This window comes from Corvus cornix, chromosome 7 (assembly GCF_000738735.6).
Source record: "Corvus cornix cornix isolate S_Up_H32 chromosome 7, ASM73873v5, whole genome shotgun sequence".
In the NCBI taxonomy this organism is placed as follows: Eukaryota; Metazoa; Chordata; class Aves; order Passeriformes; family Corvidae; genus Corvus; species Corvus cornix.
The window spans coordinates 19,833,997-19,853,531 of NC_046337.1; the positions used below are offsets into that span (position 1 = coordinate 19,833,997).

General features: G+C 38.3%; 1 protein-coding gene across 1 annotated transcript in view; it reads left to right on the forward strand.

Annotated features, from left to right (window-relative positions):
• The first annotated feature begins 168 nt into the window (after positions 1-168).
• Positions 169-19,535, forward strand: part of UBR3 (ubiquitin protein ligase E3 component n-recognin 3) — a 109,363-nt gene continuing 89,996 nt past the window's right edge. Inside the window, 7 exon segments of the mRNA XM_039554793.1 lie at positions 169-354; positions 356-681; positions 14,199-14,338; positions 14,712-14,870; positions 15,886-16,029; positions 16,654-16,703; positions 19,287-19,353. Coding sequence (XP_039410727.1) covers positions 235-354; positions 356-681; positions 14,199-14,338; positions 14,712-14,870; positions 15,886-16,029; positions 16,654-16,703; positions 19,287-19,353 — 1,006 coding nt within the window. The 5' untranslated portion in view covers positions 169-234.

Here is a 19,535-nt window from a genome sequence, read left to right on the forward strand (position 1 = left end):
CGGGGCGCGCACCTGCGCGCTGGGAGGGCGGCGGGAGGGCAGGGGCGGAGGAAGAGGAGGGGTGGTGTCAGGGGAGGGGAGAGGCGGTGTCGGGAGGGGGGCGCGGGCGGCGGGCAGGGCGCCGGTGCCGCGGCTATCGCGAGAGGGCGGCGCCGCGGGGCGGGGAGCGAGGGCGGCGGAGGGATCGCGGATCCGGAGCTCGGCGCGGCCGTAACGGCCCCTTGGTGTCCCGTCATGGCGGGGGCCGGCGCCGGCAGCAGGGACAAGCGGGCGACGGCGGCGCGGCTGAAGACGGCGCTGGGCGGCGAGAGCGGTGCGGCGGCGGCGGCGGAGCTGCGGGCGCTGCTGGAGCGGGGTGCTGGCCCCGGTGGCGGGCCCGGGCGGCGGCGAGGCGGCGGGCGAGGCGCTGGAGTGGTGCCGCTGTCTGCTGTCGGGCGGGGAGCCCTGGGACAGCTTCGTGCAAGCCGTGCGGGCCTACGACCCGGCCACGCTGTGCGGCCTGGTTTGGACCGCCAACTTCGTGGCCTACCGGTGCCGGACGTGCGGGATCTCGCCCTGCATGAGCCTGTGCGCTGAGTGCTTCCACCAGGGCGAGCACGCCGGGCACGACTACAACATGTTCCGGAGCCAGGCGGGGGGCGCCTGCGACTGCGGCGACAGCAACGTCATGCGGGAGGCCGGGTGAGCGCGGGGCGGCCGCGGCGGGGCGGGCGGGCACCTGCCGGCGGCGGCGGCCCCGCGGGCGGCAGAGCTGTGCCCGGGCTGTGCCAGGAGCGCGGCCCCGGCCCGCAGCCGCCCTGCGGGAGGACAGTAAGTGAGGCCCCTGCTGCCTTGGGCCGCCTCCCTCCATCCCTGGCTGCGGGTCGGACCACGGGCTGAGAGCGAGGAGTCCGCCGGGGTTCGGCAAGGGGCTTTGTTGATGTGTGCGTGCCGTTTTTTTAGGACGCTCATGCGAATCTTGTTGCCCTTGCACCGAGTGCCAGCCTTCAGGGAAGTTGATAAGGCAGAGTGCATGGGAGGCAGTACCTGTCAGCTTCCAGCTAGCAGCCTTGGCCTAACACAGCTAGCCGTGAAGTCAAAATACTTTGGGACAGCATGTGAGCAGATAAGCCAAAGTGAACAGATTGAGTAAGAGGGAGCCATTTTTGTGTGATTTCCTGGTCTGCAGTTCATTTTGCCACCTTAGCTTTAAATCAAGGAATGCAGTAACGCTTGGATGAATACAACAGGGCAGGGTTTTGTGGAAGTCAAAGGTCTTTTGTATTCTGACCTACTGGAGTAGACTGAAGTGCCTGGTAAGAAGAAGAGGAATCGGGTACCTCATTAAACCCTCCTTTGTTCCCATCTGTACTCAATGGTGAAAGGAAAGAGCAGTCAACCAGTTACTGGAGGAAGGTGATACCTAGCCAGTAAACTTCAAATTATACAGTTGAGTGTCTTTTGGAGCTCCTTGTGTGCCTATTGATTCACTAGCAAGCTAAACACTTCACTAGATAACCCTTTGGAGTGCTTGAATGAGGATTCTCTTCTGACAAGCTTTCTGGAATAGTCTGTCTTGACTGTGTTAGCCTGGGTGAGATGGTATGCTGTTGAATCATAAGTTGTGGCATACCTAGCAGAAAACACTACGAACATACAGAAATTTTAAAATATTTTCCTTGGTTCTCTTCTTGGATTTGTAAATTTAGTCTGTAATTCTGTATCACTCACTTAAGAGTGATACTCATCTTAAGATTCCTTCTCTTTTTGCACTTCTTCTAAGAGATGTCATTAATTCTGCTTTTTCTGTTTCTTGAATGTTGTTGCCTTGACTCCGATTCTTTGCATCTGTAATCACTGTTCTGCTGTAGGCCTTGAGGTGGCTTCAGTTTTTGCTTCTTATGCTTTTCTCACCTTTTCTTTCTCTTGCTATTTGCCTTCATCATTTATTCATTCTTTTTTGGTGGAATCTTTTCTTATTGATAGACTTCCTCCAATGGCAGATTTTTTTCCTCCTTTTGTTTTCAGTAATCTTCAGTGGTTTCAACTGGCTACTGCTGAAGTGATTCTTTCTTTATTGGTTTTTCTTCAACCTGTGATGATTCTGCTTTCCTCAGCATCACTGAAGTAAGAGCTTCCCTGATCTTGAGAAGTAGGAAAAAAAATTAGTGCTACTTCTTCCACTGTTCATTTTGGAATAGACTTAGGGCTCCTCTTAGTGGCAAGATTTTAACAGAGCGCACACAAATTGAACTACTTTAGGCTGAATATTGTAATGACTTGTGATGCTGCTCTCATCCCAGAGTGTATAGCTTTCCCAGTTGTCTTTTCTTATTTTAAAGAGTTTTCTTCTTGAAGAAAGCTGTTTTAATAAAGAAGAAATAAAAAACGCTGTTAAATTTGCAGTGTAAACAGATGCAAACCCCAAGAGAGTAACAATCTTCGCATTTCTATGTATCCTACTTATTACCTTTAATGGTAGAATTTGAGAGTAAATTGTCTTGTGTGTGAGGTAGGTCCCTTCTGGAGTTTTGCTCACTAAAGATAAAGAATTACATATGATTGGTTCAGAAGCAGCACTCAGTGTTGAGCAGTAGATTTTCCAGTCCTCTTGGACATACAAGGAGGACAGTACATGACAGCATATGGGGTGTCTGCATTTAACATAAGGTCACTTCTGCTTATGTAGATGAGAACTGATGTTAAGCCATTGTAATTAAGTGAACTAGAAACTTTGCTTGCTGTGCAAGACAAAGTAAATTAAGCTTAAACCAATGTAAAAACGTTAATGTGTGCAAACACACAGAGAGTTTTACCTGTTGACTTGAATTGCTACAATGCAGCATGTTTAGATAGTGTTTTGTGTGTACAAATCAACTGCACAGTTAGGAAGGTAATGCTTTTCATGTTAAAGTTAGGAGGCCTTCATGGTGGACTTAGGAAACTGGAGTGTGTCTAGCCCGATATAACCTTGGCCACTACAGCCTAGGCTTCTATTAATAGCAAGGGAATCAAATGTGGAGCCTACTTACAAACTTTATCTACCATCTGTCTGCTCAGATAAAATTTTGTGTAGATGCTGTATATGAATATTGTAGTAACATTCTTTTGTGTCTGTTCTTGTTATCTGGTCTCCATATTCAGAGTTTATTTTTTTGATGCAGCTGAAGAAATACTTCTCATGAAGTCTTAGTTAACTGACCTGCTATAAGGGAAATCTCTCCAGTTTGGAACCTGGAATATCTTTTCATTGCCTTTAGGATGGCTAATGTAGATCAAGAGATGGTTTGCTCTGGAATATGAGTATGGGTGTGTATTAATCTTGTAGTACTAATTAAATATATAATTTGCTTTATATGGATACCTGAGTATTAGTTTTTTTTATTTCTTCTGTCTTTATAAAAAGAAGCTGGAATATAGCATAATAGATGGATGCTGATTTGCCTTAGGTACCTTGATTTGCTTTAGGTACCTTTTATAATTCTCATTTGTTTTAGAAAAATCAGATTGACACATTTTTGAACCTTTTGATTTCCATGTAGATTTCAGTGGTTTTAATGTTTAAGTTAATTGCAGTTGGTTTGATCTACTAGAATGTAGTGTAGACTTTAGAAAATATTCAAGTTTGTAAGTGTAGCTGATTGTGGGAGTATTAAAAATTCTACCTGTGGCAAGGTTGAATAGGTTTTAAAATCCACGGATATGTCAGGAGGTGGAAATAGTTTGTAGTTGTCTCCCATATGGTATCTAGCTATTCGCAAATGAAATTTAGCGAGTCCTTCAGAGGTAATTAATAATGTTCTGAAGAAGGCAAAATCTTCAGTTCTGAAGCATTTTGAGTAGACATGCTCATAGTTCAAATGAGTTCATCTGTTGGATTAAAAAAAACTCCCATGCGGTTGGACAGGGGAAAATTCAGACTGGAGTGTTTTTTGGTTGGTAGATGGTCTTGTATTATAATGAAACGGATAGTTTATGAAATAAGCTTGAGGAAAGCAACATGCCTTATGGTTATTGTAAGAGTATAACTAGTCAATAATCTGTTACTGATGAGTACCGTCTTGTTTCTATGGCTGTCTTGTTCTGATTCCCCTCTAAGTCTGTAGACGATTACCTGATATAATAGAGAGCCTCAGCACTTTGGCTGTTATGTTCCACCGTGTCCTGTTTCAGAGCATGTCTCACCATGTGTTGACTTATTTGTTAAATTAATCATGTGGGAAGCAGATGTTTTAGTGCTGCATTACAGTACAACAAGAATAATACCACCATCAAGGGTTGCATATCCTGGAAGGCAAAAAGCCAGGTTAAAATTTTCGTTTAATAGGCTTTTGCAGTGATGTTGCCTGTGTATTTCTTGGTAGTTATGGCAACCAATGGCTCCACTGACATTAGAGTGTTGCCTTCTCTTATGACTTACATGAAAGGGACTAAGGTGTTACCCATTTCCACTTGCAGCTGTGGCTGTTTCTTTATCGAGTAAAAAATCCCATAGGTATAAGAAAGGTAACTCACAGATTCAGGCACCTAGCTCTAAACTTTCTGCAGTTCTGTCTTTACTGATCCCTGCTTATCTTTTCATTTAGCTATGTGTCTTAAAGTTTGAGTCAGTGTAGGTTTCACAGAGATCCTGTCTGAGCTACATAGTAGTATCAGACTTCTCTCTCTTTTCTTTTTTTCATCATTACGTCTCTCTTGGAGACAGATGTATCTGTTGGGTCTGCCGTGATCCCCTTACAAAAAGGCTGGACTATTCTCTTTGCCTCCTCTTGCTGCCAAGTACGAGAAGTATATTCTTAGTTTCTAAACTGCTTGGTATTTTCCGCTTTAATTTATTTATAAACAGCTCTGGTTTTTTCAGTGTTTTAAAATGTTTACATCCAGTAAGGATTAGTGAATGTTTTAGTTAAATTTTGGAGGGTAGATACTTAATATTGATGACCTTGGGTATTCTGTCCGCATAAAATTCTATTCTTTCATTTTCTTTTATTCCTTTTCAGAGATGCTTCAGAGATTGGGAGCTATGGAAGATTATGTTCTATTTCTTTTGCAATCTGTAGTAAGTAAGAGTAAAGGAACTTTTTCATATTCTAGACTTGTGAAAACTTTAACAAATAGAGTAACCATAAAAAAGGAAGCTTGCTCTTGAGAAAGCTATTATTACTAGTTATCTTGGGATACATTCTGTGCATGTTCATCAGGAAAGGTCTCTTTTACCTTCTTGGGTTGTAATGCTGGGATCCACTTAAGATCAAAAAAGTCAGATCTGCTTGTGGCTGTGTTTAGGGACATACAGGCAATTATTATTTTACTGGCACCAAGTGGATTACGTGGTTATTTTATGGAGAGTCTTGCAACAGCAAATCACCTGCTTAGCATACATATAGCATGTTGCTGCTTCAAGGTTGTTTCTTCCAGTGTGACTCTATCTAAACTTGTCTTTTTTGACAATTACCAAGAAGTTTTCAGTTCTCCAGGACTTAGGCTAGGTTTGGTAATGCAGCCCCAAAAAGGTAAGGGTGCTCTTTTGGCGCTTTCTTCAGGAGGTTGGTGAAACAGATGCTTTATCAACAGGCTGAGAACCTACAAGTAGCCAACTTTAGTTTAGTCTGTGAGTTTTATGAAACCATGTAAAAATATGTGTTCAGGATTGTTGAGCTGGTACAAATGGTGTTTTTTAGGATCTCTGTCAGCTCCATGCATCTTTTCTGCCTTCGAAGTCCTTTGGGCTACCAAGGAGGGACTGAAGAGAAGTCCGAGCTGTAGTGGCTGCTAGCTTAGCATGAGAGTCTGGATAAATCCATGGTCACCTATATCTGACGGATGTGACTCTGCAGAACAAGAACTCCACCATGTTCATCCACATTCAAAGTACAGCTATTCATTCCTACTGGGATTTACAATGACCACAGAATTTGACGTTACCATGCATTTATAAATAATTGATTCCCTCTGTCCTCCTTCATGCCTCCCCCAGACATAAAGCTCAGTATAATGTATTGCTTCATAGGATTCCACAGTAACACTGAGTAGTTTACATAGAGCTTCATGTTAGGCCTTATCCTTGGAAAGCAAAAGACATTGCAGATCAACATGCTGATTAAGTCTATTATGTCATACAGTCAGCTCTCAAACCTGCCTGACTTGATTTCTTTTAAGAATGTCTCTAATTAGGACTACATCAGCCTCTTAATTAGTTGCTGAGATGTATTCCAAATAGTTAACAGGCAAGTGCTAGTTTTGTATTGCTGCCTTTAGAGCTGTGACCTGACTAGATGCATTGTTACTTTATACATGTCTGGAATAATGTATAGCTGTTTCAAAGTCATCAGTAAGATGTTGAAATATATCAATATACAGAACTATAAATATTTAGAAGCCTGAACTATTGCTGTGTTAGTTACTGAGCAAACTTAAATGATGGCTTTACCCCAAAGGTTTTGCTGATAGGGCCAGTCTGGTGTGAAGAACACAGCAGTACTGTGAAGGTTGAGCTCACAAGATATGACTGCTCTATAGCTTGTCTTGCCTGAAATTTGGCTTATTTATTGTATGACTTGTCTATTGCTTTGTAACTGGCCTTGGTATTTATTCAGTTTAAGAAGAGCTGTGTTTTGGAGGTCTCTGAAACAGTCTTGTTTAGATTTGGGCTAACCAGTGTTGATTTTCAGTTCCTTTACTTTGATCCCACCAAATTCTAAAGCTGCTTTTATACCTTTTATGGACCTATCATCTTCCCAGGATTCTAAGTTCACAGTGTCAGTGTGAAGTGTTATTTGTGTGGTACATATCTGATCTACATGGAGCTGTCAATGGATCTGTTGGCAATGGAACAAACGTGATTTTGGGAGTATGTTTAGGGAACATGTTCCTAAAGAACTGTCATCTCTTACATCTTTCTTAATGACCATATAGGCTGATTCAGATTTCAGGCCATACTTCCTTATCACTTGTAGAATATCAGGAATTTTTTATTTTTAAAAAAGTCCTGGAATGGTATCTGACAGCTGCAGATGATTTTAAATAATAGTATCTTAGGTGCCTTCCTCTGTAGAGGATTCTGGTAGTGAGCTTTGAAAACAATTAATTTTCATTGAATTGAATTAATAGAGATACCCAAATAGCTATTACAGTATCTAGGACTAAATGAACTCTGTTGCCTTCACCAGGATGCACCTCTTTGTTTCTGCACAGTGCCTGCACTAATAATAGCTCTGGCATGACACACATAGATACTTTGTAAGAAAACTGCTAATTACTTATATAGGCACCTTGTCCGTTGGAGACCTGGACTAAACTTAAGTTGATACCTATTATTAAAATTCACACATCTTACTCAAATCCTGAAGAAATGAAGGTTGTTTTTGCATTTGTCTAGCACTGTGTAGTCGCTTAGAACTTTATCAGATGAAGTATTTGGGTCAAAATCCTACATGCTGTATGTTTGACCTGTTTAAATTCTCATGGGAAAATTCTGTTAGCCAGAAAATATTTTAACTCTATTTTGAAAACTTGATTTTTGTTCTTTTGAATGGATGTACTGTCCATGTACTTCTGGGTAGATAACTGATGTGACTCCAAAAGCAACTGGTCAGGGAGACTGCACATGAACTTACAATGGTTTGGGGAGATTGAGGGCGAGGCTGACATGGTTCTGATGAGGGCTCAGAACCAGATATTTTAATTGCTGATCTGCTTGTATTTCAGGTCTACTTCTGAAGTCAGCTGGTAATTCTGCTTGTGAATGCTATGTAAGACTAAGAAGGCTACAAAATCAGATTCTAAGTATTATTAAGTTAAGCATCCAGAATTAGCATATACATTATATCTTAATTCCTCTATCTTTAGGTCCATAGTTGAAGGGAAGAAAAAAAGATGATACCTTTAGACTCCATGCTGTGAAAGAATTTTGAATGTGAATATTTTTCTTGTGTGCTTTTTTCATGTTAACCTTGATGAAGATTGCTTTTAAGAGTTGAATTTGAAGTGTTCTCATCAATGCCTTCTTTAATACAGTGAAATACTAAATTTAACTGGTCCTTTAAGAAGTATGTTTCTTTTCTCAACTGAAAAGGCTGCAGTTCCTGTTGAAGACTGTATTCATACATGCAAATAGATGAATTAAGATAATTTAAAGAATCTCAATATTTCCATTAATAGCGTAACTGAAGCCCTTTTAATTTGTAAGAGCTTCACTTTACAATCTCTGTGATGTTTGAAGAAGCTGCACCAATGAGATTGAGTATTAAATTTGTAAGCTATCTAGCTGTGTGTCTGTTATTGTACAAATATATTTCAAATTCTTTGTAGATTGAGGCTTTTCAGTCAAACTAGGTAAAAGTAAGTTGTACTTAGGTAAAATTACAGTGCAGTAGTTTTATTCCAGAGCACCCATCCTTTCTCTAAAGAATATTTTTGCAGCAGCGGATTGTGTTACTCTCTGGAGTTGCTCTCTTGGCCGTCAAAATGATCAAATTAAACAACTTTCTGGTTCCATTCAAACATAGCTCAGCTTCAGCTCTCAGAAGTCCATTCCTTCTCATTCTTACTCAATTTTTCCTTGAAAAAGGCCTTATGATTAAAAAATCATAATTGCCAAATCTACTGTTTCTGATTGATAATGGGTACTTGTATACTAATGAAACTCATTGGGGTTTTGTCTACTGTACAGGATGTTCATGTCTGAGGACTAACAGAGAATAATAGAAATGCTCTGCAGAGCAGCTTTGTCTGATTTTTCTTTGAACTGGTGTGCTTCTTCACTTAATGTAGCACTGAGCGCCAAGAGAGCTTCTAGTGAGTTATTGCCTTGCTGTTCTGCAAGGATTGGAATAACTTCTTAGTGTCCAATCTGTGATTTCTAGCTTCCTAATCTGACCAAACAGCTTTGTCATGAAAGCTTAAGGCCTCAAAAGATGTCCTTTAAAGGTGGGGGGTTTTTTGTTTTTCTTGAGAAGCCATTAATTACTCTGCTGTGTTTCATTGTCCTCCACTATTGACGCTATTGTCTCTACTTTGGAGATTTTTCTGGTTAGAAAAGTTAGACTGACATCTTTTCAGTTGGCTTTGTCCATAATAGCAGAAATGCAAGTATTCAGTTCCATCTGTGAACTCTGTAGCTTGCAGTTTTTGTAAAGAGCAGAGGAGCACTCATTCCTTGGGCCTTGAAGTCAGTACCACATTGATTCACTTTCAGCAGCCTGTTTTGCAAGTGAAAGGAATTTAACTAATGAAATGTAGTTATTAGAGTGTATGGGGGAAACATGCTAAACTTGATTTTTAGGAATGGTAGGTTTATTTCTTTGCATTTCTTCAGTTACCATTGTGTTTGTTATTGTTAGGGACAGGGGATTTACATAAAGCAAGGCTACAGTATATCAAAGTCCTTTTTCATCAAGATAATTTTCTAATCCTGATCATGCAAGTTTTATTTTATTCTGAATTAAGATTTGGTTTGATATTTGAACTGCAAAAGCAGGAAAAAACATTTAAACACTCTGCCAGGACATAAAAAATTATGAAACAGGTTTGTAAGACTTGAGAAACAATTGTAGCACTCAAAAAGTATCTTGTATCTTCCATCTATTTTGTAGACTCAGAATGTGTAAGAATGGTATTTGTATGTTAGTTTTACAGTGGAGACAGAATACATGCTTTTTAAAAACTTTGTGTTGAATTCTTATTTATAAAACTTCATTTGAATACTTTATGAAACATTACATGATGTCAGTCATGAGGTATAGAGTATGAATGTATATTATACCATATATGTATATATGAAACGTATATTATGTTTTAAATAAGAGCTCAGTTTAGGTATGACTGCATTGAAGACTCAAGTCTTTACTTTCTTTGCTTAAGAATTGATTTCCAGCAGTTTTCATTTGGATTCTGCTGCTTGGCTCCCAGATCCCTATCCCTAAAAGCTTCTCTCAGAGTCAGGTACTCTTAGTGCTGTAGTACTATTAAGACTGTGAAATTAGGATGGTTTTTTTTGGCAGTCTTATGATCCAGTTTAAAAACAAATGACTTTTAAACATGGGGAGGCAGGGGACAAAATAGAGAAAAGTGAGGGTAAAAATAGTCCATCCGTGTATGCATGAACTTATGTCAAGTTTCTGGAATGCAGCTGAAACTTGAGACACTGTAGGATGTAGTGGATGAAGGACTGATCAAATGTTCAGAAGCTGTAAAGGTGTGGTCTGGCTGGTACTGAAGGCTTTTATCAGCTGCTGTGATAACTGTGGAGTTTAAAAACTCTCCTTTGAAGTGATGGAACTGCCTCCACAGTGAGCATTGTATCTACTTGTTGTGCTGGTTGGCCAGGATGGCATTTTCCTGCATGTCTTTGTTTGGGGTTTTGGTTTATTTTGTTCTCTGTGTTTTGCTCCCTGTCAAGTGAGCAAGGAAAGGGATGATGGCAAAATGATTCAGAGATTTCAGTGTGATTTCCAAGGAGACTGGTGTTTGAGAGTTGGTGGATTTAAACCAGCCCAGTGAAACTTTTTATATATTCATGTAAGTAAATAACTTCTGCTGGCTTAGCTTCTGAGCTGGTTTAACACAGGACCAATCAAGTGCTAGTGCTAGAACTAATAAGAGGGCTGAAGACAGAGTTGTGGCAGGACTGACCTAGTTTGACTAGGCTATCAAACTGTAGCCTAAAGGGAAGGAGTAATCTTGCCTGAAGCCACTTCTAAAATGCATTTCAGAAATTCACAGTAGAATTACTAAAAATGAATCTGGAAAGTTTGACATGTAAGTTGTTCAGAAGATACTAATGCTGCTTATGTTTATAACAAATGGTGTTCCTTACTCATGTAGATGTCAGCAATGTTCTGCATTTCACAAATAAGATATTAATGCAGCATAAGAAATGTCAGAATTTCATTTGAAGTCATGTGGACAAGATTCTTTGTTAAACCTAAGTATTTATTTAATTAAAAGTTCACTGTTTATTCTCTCCTTTTACTAACATTACCCTTATCTTTTTATGAAGAAGTGATTTCAAGGGTAGGAAAATGCCTAGAAAATCAAAACCAGAATATACTTTTGAATTGGAGAAGAATAAGGAAAAAAGATTATTGTTTTTTGTCTTCACGTGGACCTGTATTTTAGTACTTCCATGCTAGACCTTCAGATACATAGGGCTTGAATATTTCTGTCTATTGAATTGTCATTCTCACTGATACACTCATTCTTAAACATCATTCTAGTATAGTAGTAAAAATATCTACAATGAAGAGTATATAGTACAAGAAATATGAGCTGCTAAAAGAGTGAATAAGAACTACAGGCCTGTTGGAAGAAGTATTTTGCAATGTTGAAATCAAGTTAGAAATCTTACATCAAGGTGATCTGTCAGTTACCTAGTCAGTCTTCCTCTCCGTCACTATTTTTGAGCTTCTTCAGAAAAAATGTAATTCTTGTCTAGATTATACCCATCTTTCATTGCCCCCTGTTAGGGATTTCTACCTGCTGCAAGTGGTGGATTTCTGAAGCTTGATGGTACCAGGAGAGATCTGGGAAACATTCCTTTTAGTTGCCTATTAAAGCCTATTTTGATAGTCTCAGAAGTGTTTTGAAATGTACATTTATGTAGATGTACAGTTCTTTAGCTGGTGCTGTGGTAAGGAAGTTCTTTCAGAAGTGTATAAGGAACTGACTACGGAATAGCTTTGGCTGCTGTTTGTCCAGTAACCATGTAACCCATTGAGAAGTTTGTCCAGGTGTCTCTTACGGCTTGTATGAAATCTCAGCTTGGGGTTCAGTCTCTTCTTTAGTTAAAACAGCTGTTGTCCTGACTCTGAAGACCTCCCAAGTCATTGTCTGGCATTTTTATTAATATTTCTAGAAGAATTGTATAACACTGCAATAGAACTCTGGACTGTACTACTTAAATACTGTAGCATTTGAACCATAAATACAGAGTATGGTGCCTCTTGTAAAATTATGTTGGTATTCCTTCTTTAAGGTTTAGGGCCTGGTATCTAGAAATTGTTTCCTGTTTGAACCTGCTGTGGTTTATGCATGGAACAGTGAAAGAACTTTTCCTTACAGGGAATTGAATTTGGATTCTTTATTGGTCTTCCAAGATCCATGTTAACATAGCAATAAAAACACACTTTATAATTCAATAGTGCTTTCTTGAGAATCTCAAGACAAGACATATTCATAACTTTCATTTTCAGGATATGTAAAATTTGGGATCATTAATCCATTAAACCCTGAGATTAGCACAGTTGGTTAGAGCATGGTGTTAGTAATGCCAGAGTCATGGGTTCGGTTCCCATATGTGCCATTCACTTTAGAGTTGGACTCGATGATCCTTCTAGGTCCCTCCTAACTCATTATGTGATTCTGTCGTGATGGATTCAGAACTGGCATGTTGGCACAGGCTTCAGGGGGAGCAGAGCTTTTTTTCTGTGGAAGGAAGCCTTGTGCTTAGTAGAAGCTGGGATTCAAAATGAATTTACCTGTGTGTTTTGTTACAGTGGCTTCCTTAGCTTGCAATCATAACCAGAGAAAACATCTTTTGATAGAATGGAAAATATATGGGGGGGTAGGGAGGTGGTGGGCTGTAAAAGATTTTAGAACACACTGCACAGTAATTCCTTTCTTTTGTGTCTTTTAGGTCTTTATTTACTTTTGATCCCTTCTTATAAGGACAGTGGTGAAAGGGAAACCAATTACTTTTAAAATATGAAGTATCATCTTTCAGCATAGATGAAGCCACATTTGTGGTTTATAGCAGTTCACGTTTCTGTATCTGGAAAAGATAAAAGTGGATGACCAAAGAGAAGTGAATGACTTTTACAAGCTCCTTTGAATTCCCTGCAGTTGCAAATTGTGCTGTTTATTCGTACTTGAACAAGGAACATGGAATGACTTTTCTTAACTTCTGTGAATGTAGTATGAGAAGTGGGAGGCAAAAGTAAACAGTATTTATTTGCACATTATTAACAGAAAGTTGTCAGTCATCACATAGCTCTTTCTGTCAGGCCCTTTCCCTCCCAGGGATATATTGGTTGTATATACAAATTGCAGATCGACTGGCTAATACTGTCCTTCTATACCTTTTCTTAATAAAAAGTCTCATTTCTAATGTGTAAAAGCAAAGGAGATGCTCTTAATCTTTAATCTTGTGAATTTGCTAGCCATTGTTGTGAATTGCCATTTTAACTGTTGGACTTTAATCCTCTTTTTTTATTTTTGGCTTTTTTTCTTGATTCAGATACTTGCTTTGTGGCTTTCTTCTATTTCCTTCTTCTCTTGAAGGTGATTCTTCAATGGTCCTCAAAGAAGAAAGGCTTAAGTTTTAGAAAGTAGGAGGCTGCTTCTGGAAACTATGGCATAAATTTGGAAAACAATTTTCACGTTGAAACAAAGCTGTATTTTTTTCTGAATTTTTGTGTTGAAAAATTATTGGTAAAATCTAGTGAATCTTTCCAGTAAAGTTTATTCTTGTGTGGTATATTTTTAGACTATTCTTTGTTACTGTTGTTTTTGATGTGGGTAAATAACTCTTTGATGTTGGTATATGTCCTTTCTAAAAATAGCTTGGGAGCTGAAAAGTATTCAGTGTCTCTTGAGTCAGGCTCATGTTAAGTGAGTGGGAAATCATTCTGTCTGCTCTAATGGGGTTTGGCTCAACGTCGTATCACTGTGCGTTAGCCAAGCCTCAGCTAATACCATGCAGGAATTTTCCAAAGAATAAATGTTTTCTTTTCTTTTTAAATGAAACTATTTTGTACGGATTTTGTTAATCTTAGTTGCTGTACATTTGAAATACACACTGATCCTGCAAAGTCTTGTGCCTTTCTAGGTTGTTTTTATTGTCAAAAGGCATTTTAAAAAGTCGTTGTCTGAATGAGGACTTGAAAAAATCAGTCCAACCTCTGATTATGTCACAGAAAGGAGAGGAAAGTTAATGTTCTTCTAATTGTTCAATGGAAGATGCATCTGATATGTATGGGGAAGCTGGGATGTTAGATATGTGAACTTTGAGCAGCAGAAAAAAAATTGGCACCTTTATAATTCTCTGGCCTCAGAATCAGAATGGGCTTGAATATAGTAGCTGGAATTTCAGAATACCATTTCTATACCACCTTTAATGTAAAAGCATATACTCTCTGAAAAATGGAAAAAGTAATGGTATTCTTAGTATATGTTGACACTGCTGAGCTCTGCTTGGCTAACATTTTTCTCATCTGTTACAGGTTTTGTAAAAGACACCGTATTAAATCAAATTCAAATGTTCCATGTGTCCCGAAAGACTTGTTGATGATGTCAGAATTAGTTCTTCCACAGTTCATCTTTAGTCTGATTCAGCACTTAAGAGAGGGATATAATGAGCCTGGTATGTTTTGAATTTGCATGTACCTAGCATATCTTACCATGCTGTTATCTCTTGCTTTGCAGTCTATGAAGACACAGTACATGTATGCTATCCATAGTTTATGTCATTGTGTTTTGTGCCTCTCTTCCTAACAAAATTACAGCCTGACTAGGTGTCGGCATGCTTAAGTATGTTTTAAGGGTTACCTAGCATTGTGCTGAACTCCTCCAGAAAATGAAATCAGGTATAGTTTGAAATTTGTATGTGTGAGCTTTAGAGCATTATGAATATAAAAATTATTTTCGTTTGTGGTGGTCTTAACTGTTCTGCTTGTGATGGTCTTGGGTAAATTGTATTACATCTACACCAAAAGTTGTTTTATTGTGGTTTTCAGCTCTTGATCTGCCATCAGAGAAAGACCTTCATAAAATCCTCCAGGTTTTGGAGCCTCATGTTTCCTTCCTAGAAGACTTGACCAAAATGGGAGGTGCAATGAGATCAGTTCTTACCCAGGTTTTAACTAGCCAGCAGTTCTACAAAGATCTTAGCTCTGGTATGTTTGTGTTATTTCTAATAATTAAATTTTCAAACTGTGAAGAATTAAGGGCATAAGTTTTGTTTATAACTTCAGTTTCTTCATGTTTTTATTTGGCATCTCAAAACACAGAAAAAATCCATATTTTTAAGGATATTATGTTGATAGGAAGGTGAGCTTCAGGAGTGACTAGAAACATTTGTTATTAAGACCCGTGAGAGCAAACATCTGATCTGTGTCCCAAATAAATGTATAAAGAACATCCTTTCAGAAAAGCTTTTATAAGAAACCCATTCTCTTCAAAGTGACATGAACATGGTGATGTGAAACAAGTACTTCCAAGTTAGGCATAACAAGGTTATTCAAACTTATTTTGGGATCTGCTCTCACAGAGGTTCCTGGAGGAGACCTGAATGGCAAAAGGCCATTGTCTGTCCTGCATTTCTGTGCAAAGCCTTTTTCATCTTTTTTTCTTAAACATTACCCCCTGCTTCTTTATTTATTCCATCTTGTACCAAATCACAATGAATCTGAAAATGTTGGCCAGTCACAACTAACCCCAAATCCCTAGCATAAATTAGCTCCATGTTATTTTCTTGTGATTAAGAGTCCTTTGCATAGATATAGAGCAAACAGTAATTACTGTAGTTTTAAGTTGCCATAACTGGCTTGGGCAGCGGCTAGTTAAAGAACAGGCAATCTCCAAATCTTTATTTGAAAGGAGAAACACTTAGTAAAGTTGCCTCAGGTACAGTTCTCTTTATTCTTTCCTTCCTTTTTCTCTCCTGTTATAATATTTGAATGGGAGTAATGTAATTACTTCTCTTTCCTATATGTGATGGATTTCCTGATACAGAAATATGGAAAGGAAATTGAAAGTAAGACATGCTTATCTGCACTCTTGGAATGGAGAATATGTGTTATTAAATTAAAACATTGTGGACCATTTTTTAGATTGCTTGCATAGAGTATGAAGTATACGAGCCAAGGAGCTGCTTTTGTGGTTTAATACTGTTTTGTGTATGTATTCAAGGTGTTGGAGAGAATACATGTGCAAAGAAAAGTCATGAGAAGTACCTCATTGCTTTGAAAGGCTCTGGACTGGCATTTCCTGAGGATAAAATTGCGTGTGGTATGCAGGAACAAGGAGCTGGAACTAGCACATTATCTGTTCAAGGTTTGTGCAGAAAAATATTTTAAGAGAAGACTTGATTACTGATGGGTTTTATATGACCTGCTTTAGGTTTATTTTTAAAAAAAAGCTAATCTTAATGAAACGTAGGGAATTACCTGTAATTTATTGCACTACCATACTGCAGGACTCTTACTTCTATCAGCAAAGCTAAACATGTTAACTTTCTGTTGCTGATCTGCTAAGCGCCATTTTTCCAGTCGTAATATTAGTGGAATTTGAGTAGGCAAGATGAAATTGCTCATAGTGGAATTTTGCCACTGCAATGAAGTGATTATCAATCCTCAGCACCTCTTCTTATAAAGGTTCTGTAGATTTTTTTTTTTTTTTTTTGGATCACTGAAGTCCATCAGGGTTTTTTTCAATTTCTGAAAGAACGCTCCTTTGTTAACGCAGTGCATTGAAGTTCTACAAAGGAATGTACTTGCAAATCTCTGATTTTGTATTGCTTAGAAATCTTACTCTTAATTTCTCAGTTAACTGCTGTGTATCTTTTAAAGTAAATTAATGTAGTGTTCCATCTCATACTGGCTCATTAAGTATCTTAAAATACAGTCTTTTCAGTATAAGACTTATGAAAAGAATCTCTGAACTTCTTTATTTCAAAAGGTTTGACAGGTGCTACGGCAACATCGGGACAAGGGGATTCTTCAGATGAGGTGAGACTTTTTAAAGACTGTAATGAACTGCAACAGAATATCAAAGGGAGAGAATGCTTGCAGCCAAATCCCACAAAACTTCAGTCTTCTATCTGCCATACGTTATCCCCATTTTAGTAATTAGGAATAATGGAGGTTTAAAGGAACAGATCTCATGCCTTTGATTTGGTAGGGACCTCTTGAAATAACTTCTTGGTTTTTGCTAATGCTGTTCCAGTTTAATTTATGTATGTAATGGAGAAGAAACCTGTGTAGGTATTCCAGAAGTCACTATCAAGTAAATTGGACTTGATTAAAACAAACTTAGAGCATGTAATGCTGTGAGTGGTGTTAGCAGGTTTTGGCACTTGAGAATCCAGCTGAACTGGTGATAGCAGCAGTGAGAATTTCTTTGTAGATAAATTCCCATGTGTAGACTTGACCTTACTTACCAAACACATGGAGTGGGAGTAGAAAGGAGAGAATCTCATTTTAGGTTGAGCTTTAATAAATAAGTGGAATTTAATGAGGAAAGTTAAATTCTGGTAGAGTAACGTTATCAATTTATTCTCATCTTTTTTTCTCAATTTTTTAAAACCTAATTTCAACCAGTAAGCCTTAGCAGAAGCTCTGGTAGGGTAACATAACAAACTTTAAATAATGTAAAGAGTTATCCAATATAAAAACTTTTATTCCTCAGTGTGGCAAAAGTGTTCATGGACTGTGTTTTATTTGATTCCTTGGAACATAAAATCTTCTTAAATTGCTGGACAGGTTTAGAGCGGGCCTTTTTTCTCCTTTTGCAGAAAGGAAAACATGAGAAATAACAGCCATCCTTCAGATTAGTTTTTTGCTTGGAACCATCTACTACTGTAGAAGTAAAACTAAATACTGAACTCTGCAAAACTTTTCAAGGTGTTTAGTTCCCTGCAGAAGCACTGCTCTGATTTGTAGTCTATGTAAATTTTGTAATCTAGTGTTCCAACTGTGAAACAATGCTACTAATTAGATCTTGGTAAGAAAGAACATTTTTAACCTTTCTAGATTAATTTTAAATACCGGAGGAAGAAAATCCAGTTAAAAGTGTACTTTTGCCACATTTCTAAATTATAACATAATATTACTCTGCTCTAAGAGAATATAATAAGGTATTAAAAAAAACCTGTAAAAGCCCTTTGTAGCTCACATGGGAGTACAGCGGAGAGGAACATTTTTCTAATAAGCATTTCATCTATCCACCTGTACAGTCTATTTTGACTTTTGAGTGAAAGGAGTGGACTTCCTTTTCAGTAATTCGCGTTTGTCAAGCAGATCATGATTAAGAAAAAGATTACAAAATAAAAAATTAACTTTCTTCACTGATGCATTTTTCAGAGAAAGAAACTTAAAGTGCAGGGTCCTGCAGTTCATAGTAATATCTCAGGAAGTCTGATTTTTTTCTTGAGAATACTTGGCCCCTCTGATAGGGGACTGGGCAGTGGCAACATCCTGAGAACTTACTGACTCATTCCTGATTGAAGTACCAAAGTACCCTGTGTTCACAAAGACCACAGGATGCCTAAGTGTTCAAATGTGTGTCTGTCTTAAAACAAATTTTCAGATGGAGGTAATGAAAGGATAGGAAAAATCAGACCTTTCATTTACACCATTCTTGTGGTCAGTCCTTAGATTTAAAGTATGAACAATCTTCTTCCTCAAGGCAGAATAGTAATTTCTTGAGATTCAGGTTCTTTATCATTCCAGAGAAGTTTCGAAGTAAAACATGGCTTTTGCTTAGGGGAGAAGGATACTGATTGCTTCTTTTTAATCTGCATTAATTTTATCTCTTTTGATTAGTTCCAGTAAGAATCTTTATTTCTAGTTTCATTAGAACTGCCCGTGTTGGTAAAGATCCATGCAACATTTAATATACTCCTGTAATGTCACATTTTTTTTAACATCCAGTGTTAGATTTTGTGAAGTGGTGGTGAAAATGTTTTTAACCTGTATTTCATTTTGGAACCTTTGCTGTTTAGTTTGTGGATTGCCTTGAAGGCTTCAGATGACAAGTGCCTGTGTAAAATGTTTCCATTATTCTGTAGGGAACAAGCAGTTAGAATTGGCCTCTTGAAAGCGTCAAAAATACTTTGTTCTTACATCAAAAGTTTATATTGATTAGAAGGTATCTAGCTAATTGTATGTGTTGCCAACTTTGATATACAATATGTTGGTTGATATTTTTTTCTCTGAAACAAAACTCTACAAAGTGGATAAGGTAAAATCTTAGACATGCAAAGGTTAGAAATTTTGTAGTGTTAAACTTTTGTAGCAATCAGTTTTAGAAAACAAAGCAAGTAAAGTTACAAAATTAATGAAATAAATGTGGATGATAGTGTTGCCTATAGAGGGAAAAAAGGCAATTAAAAAAATTATGTTTTTCTCTAAAGAGTTGCGCACCGTACGTGGTTCCTGTAAACGGTAAAAATATTTTTCTTGTAAGAATATATTGAAGGCTTCTCTGATTTAGTTTGGTAGTTAAACCAGAATTTTTAGAGCATACCATCTCTTGGCAATAAGATTCTAAGTATACGATAATCAATTATTAAAACTCTTCCCCTACCCCAGGAGGACCAGGATGGTAGCCAAGGTGTGGGAAAGCGCAAGAGGGTGAAGCTAAGCAGCACCACCAAAGGTATTTATAAAATACTGATCTCAGGTTATCATGTTTGCTTTATGTCTGTCTTAAAAATATCCAGGGATACTCAATTCACTTCCCGAGCACTGTAGTGCTGCATGTGACAGGTATTAAACATAGCAAAGTCTAAAAAGGAATAGCAAGTGAAAATGTGGTAATTGGCAAGTTAGATTTCCCTT